Source organism: Corylus avellana, chromosome ca11 (genome assembly GCF_901000735.1).
Source record: "Corylus avellana chromosome ca11, CavTom2PMs-1.0".
Classification (NCBI taxonomy): Eukaryota; Viridiplantae; Streptophyta; class Magnoliopsida; order Fagales; family Betulaceae; genus Corylus; species Corylus avellana.
Genome location: NC_081551.1, coordinates 4808486 through 4817573, shown reverse-complemented (window position 1 = coordinate 4817573; position 9088 = coordinate 4808486). Strand labels below are relative to the sequence as shown.

At 37.5% G+C, this 9088-nt stretch overlaps 1 protein-coding gene across 1 annotated transcript; it reads right to left on the bottom strand.

The window, feature by feature from the left end:
- Positions 1 to 220: 220 nt before the first annotated feature.
- Positions 221 to 7116, bottom strand: LOC132166172 (centromere protein C-like). The gene is made up of 10 exons (XM_059576949.1): positions 6833 to 7116; positions 4425 to 4612; positions 4227 to 4315; positions 4041 to 4143; positions 3777 to 3943; positions 2504 to 3606; positions 2299 to 2407; positions 1531 to 1616; positions 584 to 692; positions 221 to 500 (listed from the first exon to the last, which is right to left on the bottom strand). The coding sequence occupies exons 1-10, from the start codon at positions 6989 to 6991 to the stop codon at positions 340 to 342; spliced, it is 2274 nt and encodes a 757-aa protein (XP_059432932.1). The 5' UTR covers positions 6992 to 7116; the 3' UTR covers positions 221 to 339.
- Between the last annotated feature and the right edge of the window lie 1972 nt (positions 7117 to 9088).

Here is a 9088-nt window from a genome sequence, read left to right as displayed (position 1 = left end):
CAAAAGGTTCATTCTAAATTTTACTTCAATATTCAGGATACATGTCTCCAGAAATTGGTAGAACACCATACCTTCTAGCAATTAGTGCAAGAAAATAGAAGTAGACCAATGATAACAACACAAAAGCTTTGCCACAACGATCTTTTATTTTGTACTCCCAACTCATAAACTGGCAAAGATTTATGGTTGCCAATGCCACAATTTTATTATGATAAAACCTCAACTTAATGTTAGACAAACTTAACGCATATCTCCTAAGAATAGTTCATATAGAAATGGAACCAGAAAGCATTTTGACTACTTATTAATTTTAAGTTCAAGGATCAATATGAGAAGGAGTCATAATACAGTAAATCCCTTATCTAAAAAAGTCCACACAAGAGAATACTTACTCTGGTGGATGCGACCATATAGTAACCTTTCTCCTTTCCAATACTCCAAAGGTCTTGTCCTGATCCTAGTGCTTCGTCTTACCCCAGATTTCCACAATAAACCAGCTCCTAGAAAGACAACAACCGGTTATTCCAACAAAACAACCAAAAAAGTCCTAGTTAACATGGTTGAGATTGTTACAAATGGACACCTGCAAGGCTTTTCCTGTGAGAACGTTCTTTACTCTTGCGCTCTCTGTGCAGACGTGATTTTGCATTGATTTGCTCATTCAATGACACCTCGATACTTTCCTGGATTTTCTGTTTCACGAGAAAATAGAAACAAAGTTCAATCATAACCACATACTAAAAGCGAAACTAACCATCACAAAGCAAATCATTCATTGGATATGTAGAACAGTTAACTGAAAAACACCAAAGGGAGCCCCTAGGCCATGAACCAGAAGGGAACATGATGGGGTTGGGGTGTGTAGGCCACAAATAATGCCCAGAAATTTTTTTAAAAAAATAATAATAATAATCAAAGATTAGACGCTGGGAAATAAACATATTACATGAGAAACAAACATCTAGATTTAGGCATCAAAAAGCATCGAACTCTTTTCGTACATAAAAAGCACAAAATTTAATTTATAAATTAATTGAAATTATCTGGACTCAGAGAGTAAACACAGAGGTTACAGGATCTAGTGTTCATAAGGTAACAAACATCCTAACAATATCTTCTATGTGCATATTTGTACAATCCCTTGGCCATTACCAGGAACATATAAATAATAACACTCAGCGTCCCATGTCCATTTCATCCTTGCACATATTGGTAGCCAAAATACTTTCAGCCATCAAAGCATCACATACACATCACCCCAATTCAAGTATATCAAGTCCTACCACCAAGGGATTAAAAATTATAAGCAACATACAGTCTTTTAGTCGCATTCAGCCATATGCAAGCCATTTCTCATACAGCATTGCAAATTCTTAATTGCTCTATTTCCATTTTTTTTCAAAAAAGCCAGCTAGGACTTATTGATGGCATATGCAAGCCAGATATGGCAAACACTCTCAACTTAATGATGACAAGCAGCAAATAAAACGAAAGCATGAATGAAAAGGACAATAAGGGAAAGATAGTAACCTCTATACTCTGTTCTGGGACATTATCTGGGGATTGGGAGAGTCCATGCACTGCATGGTCTTCAACCACAGCAGGATTTGATTGATCTGATGGAGAAAATAAGAAAATTCACCAAATACACTAAGTTGAAACCATCTAAAGCATAATCTTCACTCCTAATGTACAATTGTTAAAACTTCAGATGAAAGCTTATCATGTATGAGAATGTAATCACAAAAAAAAAACACTTATTTTTTACATATAGAATAGTTCAATGATAATTCATTAGGTACCTATTAGCAGTTTCCATTTACCTCAACTTGGTTGAACTGGTTGATTATATGTACAGATATAACCAACATGAATTTGTAATGCATAATTTGGATTAAACAACCAACCACTTTGACCATCTAAAGGTAAGTCAAGTTAGTAACCACTAATTAAATTATTAGACTTGAAGTCGGTGACATGCAAGGCAAACCATGAAACACAGAAACCCATTTGCCATAGATTCAGCAAGGATTTGACATGAAATTGTTTAAAGAGGCCAAGCATGAGACTCCCAAAATAGTAGGGAGTCAGTTTATCTAGCTTAGATATTCTTTGCATTGCTTCTAACTAGTCTACAGGATGTTTTATTTTCTTTTTTCAGAACCAAAAAATGACCAATTAACTCCATGTAGCCATTGGTAGATAAACTGATCTGAATTCTCCTCAAAACCTGACATTTAATCATCAGGATCAAACATGTACTTCTTATGATGCACAAGTAGACAAATAAGATCATACCCAATGGAGTCCGAATGTAGTTCGAATTTTCCTCAGTTGTGTCCACCATGTTAACACTACATTCTGGAGAAGCCACTGCCTCCACCTGTTCCTGTGGCATGTCTTCTACCTGAATTGTGTCACAGTATCAAACATAACATTCAAATTCAAAAGTCATACAACTCTAGTAAACAATTAAATATAAACAAACCAAAGGAAGATTCACCTTGTCCTCCAATTTATTGGATCCATTTTCCTGAGCATCTATATCAGCATCATGCCTACTTAATTGCTCATCTATTACTTCAATATCCATACTGCCTCCAACATTGTCCTCCATGTCAACATGAGTTCCACTTGAGCCAACATCAACACGAAAAGAAAGTTTACTGGAATTATCATGCACAATTGCTTCAGATGTACAAGTAACATCTTCAATAGCCACGTCTTGTGAATCTGTCTCAGCAGTTGCAGTGTCATCTTCCCCAACTAAGGGTGACTTCAACTCATTACAATTGCTCAGCTGCATTCCTGTATGATCTAGGTCAGACTCCTTCGGCATGCATTCAATCGGGGAAGAATTTTTTGCTGGTGAGTGGCCAAAATCAGGAATTGAAAATGGATCATTTGATGGCTTTGACTGCAAAATTTGCCTCTGTAACAAAGATAATGAAGCAAGAGGACTTCTTGGGGGTGTTGGTGAAGCTATATGATGAAAAGGGCTTTTTGCCTCCTGTATGAGCTTCACAAGTGTTTTACTGCTAATCCCTTTTAACAGATTATCAATGTTATCTTCCTCAACTAAGGGTGACTTCAACTCATCACAAGTGCTCAACTGCATTCCTGTATGATCCAGGTCAGACTCTTTCAACGTGCATTTAGTCGAAGAGAAATTTTTTGCAGGTGAGTGGCCAAAATCAGGATTCGGAAATGGATCACTTGATGACTTTGAACTCAAAATTTGCCTCTGTAACACAGATAATGAAGCAGACAGACTTGATGGGGGTGTGGGTGAAGATATATGATGAAAAGAGCTTTCTGCCTCTGGTATGAGCTTCACATGTGATTTACTGCTAATCCCTTTTAACATATTATCAATGTCCGCTAAAGCTTTCCGAGGCCTTAGCATGTTTCGTCTTGAAGATTTCAAATCAATCTTTTGGATATCTCGCAATTCTGGAAGGTTTAACTTCTCCAAATCAATGGGTTTGATTTGCAAGCGCTTCTGTAAAATACTGACTGCTCTATCCCCTTCCAGATCTTCAAAATTGCCAGATAGCAATTCATCTAAGATTTCACTAACCTTGTTCTCTGGATTGTCCGTTGAACCTATTTAGCATGCAATTAATCATGATATCAAATATCTATTAATTGGGAAAAAACAGCAAAAAGAAAAATGGATAATGGTATTGAGTGAAAAATAAGAGCTAAGAGATAGCGAAAGGACATCTCTTTAGAGTTGATTGATTAATCTTTATTCTTCTATAGTTTCCACTTACCAGCTATATACCTCTCCTTTGATGCTAAATCATGATTAGTTTTGCGTTGTGAGATGTCATTAGTTGGGCTAACAATGCCTGAATCAAATGTCTCTTGAGAAGATAAAATATTCTCATTATTTTCAGAAATTACTGATGAATAGCGATGCTTGTATCTAACTGACCGCCTGGATCAAAATAACAAGGTTAGTCCATATGACCAAAAAACATGATATAAGATAAACAGCATAATGGGGGATAGATGATACAAAATGTAGATCATACCCTAGTATCCCTGGTCGACGTTGTCGTGCAGTTTTGGATGGATTATGCTCATCTAAATCCATTGAAACACCACCAATCTGCTTTTGTAATTCTCTTTTGGCATCTAAGCACCAATCACACAGCAAAACAAGTCTTACGAAAATGATTGCAGCATGGATTCCAGAAGACAAAGGGACTGTAACTTACTTTCAAGCCGTTCATAGGCCAAGAAGAATTCCTCCGGGTCTTTTAGTTGTTCAATGTCCAAACTTGGTTCCAAGCTCTCAGTAGGTTGACTGTGTAATGAAGATGACTTACTTCAATTGATAAATCTCAGTAAAAGTAACCACTTCTTTACTTTAAAAATAAAAAATAAAAATAAAAATGCATCAACGATAAGCTTACATCAAATTAGACTTTAAAAAGAAACGAGCCCGCTTACGGCCCAATGCTGGCCTTCTTGCTTGGAGACTTTCCTTATCCTCTACAGCACCAACGTTTTTCTCTTTAATTGCCGGGTAGTTTGCAAGTTCTGAACTACCATCTAGAACCATTTTCGCCTCCTCTAGAAATTTATTAGGACATTGTAAGGCCTGAAAGTGCAAGAAAACCATGAAATATGACCACTTTTGCATGATTAAACTGATGTATGCCACATCATCCTCAAAAACAACACATGTTACCCTGAAATAAACCTGATTTGAATTTGTGGGTGTTTGATAAGGATATCCATCGTTGAATTCTCTCTTCTATGGAAGGAGACTCTAACCAAAGGGGGGGGGGGGGGAAGGGAATTTGAGTTTTTCCTAGTCCAGGACTCTTCAATTTTCTAGATCTTGCAAAACTAAAACCTCTACTTAGGAGAGCCTGATACCACTACGTTCAGCTGAGTTTCTCCCTTTGAACCAACAATATGGTCTGTATTTTGGTGTGAATGAGAATGTTGAATGTTGCAGGAAAGTAGCAATGCTCTTACAACTTACTACTTTGAATGGCAAGAAAGATTCAATTTCCAAGTCAAACTGAAAGCCGATGAAGGCCCTCGCTCCAAATCCTTACCCAAATTGATTTCACCTCTCCCTGACTTAAGAATTCTAGCACTAACCAATTTTAGTGCTCACGTTCATAGTTTAGCATCTTTCTTTTTCCTCAAGTAACCAAACAAAGACTAAAAAGGAAACAAGCTTAGCATATGAATTAGATGTAAAATTTAAATTTACTCACCCCCTGGTGCAAAAACTTGCAGCAGCAGTAAGAAAGTAGAAAGCACAATAAATAAGATTTATAAATTCAACTCAATTAATCTAAACAGAGACATATATAGTACATATATATATAAGTAATGCTATTTAATAGACTAGTATACGACTGTTATACAACTGGGATAAGTGGCAGTGAAAATTAGCCTTCTGTTTTTATAAGTATTGATCGAAGAACTTATTTTCACTGCCACTTTATTAAGTTGTATCGCAGTTGTATAAATAGCATTACTCTATAAAGAGAGATGGTGGGGGGGAGGGGGGGGTTGTTTCTAGGGGTGTAAACGAGCCAAGCTTGAGCGAGCTTGGCTTGTCCGGGCTCGGCTTGTTTACTTTGAGGCCAGGCTTGAGCTCGACATGAGCCTAGAAATGTTGCTCAAGCTTGGCTCGATAGGGTTGGAACCCTGTTCGAGCTCAAGCTCGTCTATTTTGGTCGAGCTCGAGCTCAAGCTCGATTAATTTTGGGATGTATATGTACATGCATTTGGCAAAAATGATTCAATCATAGAATTCAATATTATGTGAAAGACCAACACCATCTGTTTAATAAGACGAAGATACTTTTTCTGCTCTAATTCCATCAAACACGAACCATAATTCAGTAAAAAACAGAAACCCAAATACCTATCTATCCAAAAATATTTACACATCTTTCTGGGCAACCAAACAAACACATCAAACGGCAAAACCCCAAACCACCCACCACCCAAGAAGAAACGGAGAAAAAAAAAAACCCAAAAAGAAAAGAAAAACCCACAAATCTTATCACCTCCTCCGCCTCCGATCCGCGGCGTACTGCGAGAGTGAAACGACCTCCGAGAGCGGCGTGGACAGCGGGGTTGGCAGCGGCAAGTTCCTGGAAACCGAGCACGAGCCGTTCAGCTTCAGCCAGGCGTTGAGGTGTGTGGTTGCTGCGGTGGTGGTGGTGGTTGCTGTTGGGGGCACTGGGGGAGTGGTGGGAGCGGCAACAGAGATAGGAGGCGAGGAGGATGGTGGAGACTGTGAGAGGAGAGTCGAGAGAATGGAGAGATCAGAGATGATAGATTTAGGTTAAATTTGGGTTCTCTAATTTGCAACCGTTGGATTTGTCTCAACAATCAATGGGCATAATTTTGTCTCATACAGAACTTGAAATTTGCAATATACTCAATAGAGAAACCAAAATTTGATTCCACACCATAACAAAATAACAATGATGATCCTTTGTTTAATCGATCGTAAAACTTGCATTATTCTTATTTGACAGAAGAAAAACTAAAGAGCAGAAAGAAAAATGATACTATGAGTCTTAACCATTCAACTTCTTCAACGAAAAGCTCAACTTAACTGACCTAAATAGCCTCTCTCGACTCGACTTATACAGCTTCTAGCTTTCTCAGATTGCAAATAATTAAGACAGGAACAAACAAACAAACTCAAAGTTTCACAAGCTCACTCTCTTTCATTTTGGTACATTCTTATCGAAAATTATGCTCTGTAAAAAGATTACACGTCTTAGAATTTGAAGAAAACTAAATCTAAAGGAGAGAGGTGACTAAGTGTGAGAGGGAGTACCAAGGACTTGAGGTAGTTGTGGATGGCGTCAAGGTCGGTGTCAGGGTCGTACGGCTTCGACGGGTCGGGTGCGACCCCGAAGGTCCTGGGGAAGAGGGCGAGACCCGAGTAGGCCGAAAGCGGATCCATCGGATCAGAGCTCCGGAGTTCGGCTACCATTTTCGCGTCCGGTTTGGAAGAGGAACCGGACGAACCGCAGAAATGACAGAGAGAGAGAGAGAGAGAGAGCGTGGGTACTGGGTGTGGTGTGGGAATGTAATTCGAAAAGAGAGTGGGGGCGGGAGTGAGCACTTTGGCGAAGGTGTGTGAGGGATGTGTACTTGCCCCTGATTTGTTAAGGATTTTACAGAGGTGTCCCTGCGGCCACGGTTTTTCCACCTGGCCTCCTGGGATTACAGCATAATTTCAAACAAAGGAGCCGTCGTCGTTTTGCCCTAGAAATTCCAATCATGACATTTACCTAACACACGTGTGTGAATGGTGTGCGATGAAGTAAGCCATCCTACCATTTTAATGGGTAGTTTAATGGGCCGAAGACTACGACTCATGAGGTCGCTAAATCAAATCTCTCTCCCTTTGTTTTACAATGCTAATATTCCCGTGTTCATCATCCTTTGTTTAAAATAAATTTAAAAATTGATTTACATTGTCATATCAACTCCACTAGAATATGAATAAGAACAATGTTCATCAACCATTGTTAAAAAAATAAGGAGAAATTACATTTTGTCCTTATGAACTATAATGCCTTATCACTATTCCTCTATGAACTATCAACTGTACTACTTTGCTCCCATGAATTACTATTTTGTGCCTAAAACCTCATTCTATTAGTCAAGGTCGTTAACTCACCAGGTCAAAGTAACAATGCGCTGTAGTTCATAGGAGCGAAGTAACACAAAGTGACTGGTTGACTGTCTGAATTAACGGCTTTGATTAACGAAATGAGGTTTTGAACACAAAATGATAGTTTATAGAGGCAAAGTAGTATAGTTGGCAGTTCATGAGGAGAAAATACAAAGACATTATAGTTTATAAGGGCAAAAGATAATTTCCCAAAAGAAAAAAAAATAAATAAATAAATAAAATAAAATAAAATAAAATTCTAAAAGCTAATTTACACTATCATATCAACCCCACTACTAGTAGAATATGAGTAGGAAGGAATGTAATATATAATATTTTTCATATATATAACACCCAAAGACGGAATAGATAATTCTCTTATAAAAGAGGAGTAAATTAATAAGCATGATAATTCATATGTTATAGAACAAAAATCTCATTCTCATATGTCGTCTTTAATGGAGCCCCCTACTCTTCCTTTGCATATGTTATTCAAAATCTTTAGCTGGACATCTCTAAGGACTCTTGGGTGATGTAGATTAGTTTCGAAAGATTTGAACTCAATTACTTACAACTCAAGTTTCTTTCGTCAAAGAACAAAAACAATATTTATGTTCATCACATAAGCTTTGTCCTTTAGAAAGATCCGTAAGAAATTCTATTTAATGAATAGCCCGTATGTCACATATATATTTAGTGTAATTATAAAATAAATATAATTACGGTGTTCACCGTAATTGTAATTATAAAATAAATATAATTACAGTGTTCAGTGATTTATTCCAAATAAAGATTATATTGTATACATACATATATGTATAATTTTATAACTCTGTCTCAATATGACCTAAATCCGACACGCGAACATGAATGGCCACCCCTACATACCATTACGGTCGGAACTCTACTCAAGGCCTTAATTAAAATTTATTGTTGGGCCTAGGTTTCAAAATATAGTAATCCGTTGGAGGATTTGGGAATAGATTTTAGATTCTTCTATCATTTGAAAGAAGAGAGATTGCTTTCTAAAGTGTTGGTAGAATATTATAGTTTTTATTATAAGTTCATTACAAACTAATATTATAGTTTACTTTGTACTTGTTATATCAATCACTAAATTATAGTTATCAAGTGGTAGTTTACGTTACACTTACTAACCCCAAGGGGTTGGCCAAAGTGGTGGAGGCCTTGGTCTTGAGGTATCATCCCTTTAAGGTTTAAGGTTCAACACCTCATGGGTGCAAACAATCCTTTGGGGTCACACCTCCTGGTGAAAAGCTAGCGATTTAACCAGTTTTGTGTAGGAAAACTTCTGAGAGTGCGGTGCACGGAACTGAGGTTTACTCTGTAAGGGTGGGTCCGAAGGGCCCTGCCTTGGAGAGATTCTCCGACATAATATATATATATATA

Coding starts and splice junctions, on each gene's coding strand:
- LOC132166172 (XM_059576949.1), bottom strand. CDS start 6,991: ATGGTAGCCGAACTCCGGAGCTCTGATCCGATGGATCCGCTTTCGGCC. Junction 4,144..4,226: donor GGCCTATGAACGGCTTGAAA/GTAAGTTACAGT, acceptor ATTGGTGCTTAG/ATGCCAAAAGAGAATTACAA. Junction 693..1,530: donor TCCCAGAACAGAGTATAGAG/GTTACTATCTTT, acceptor CTCGTGAAACAG/AAAATCCAGGAAAGTATCGA.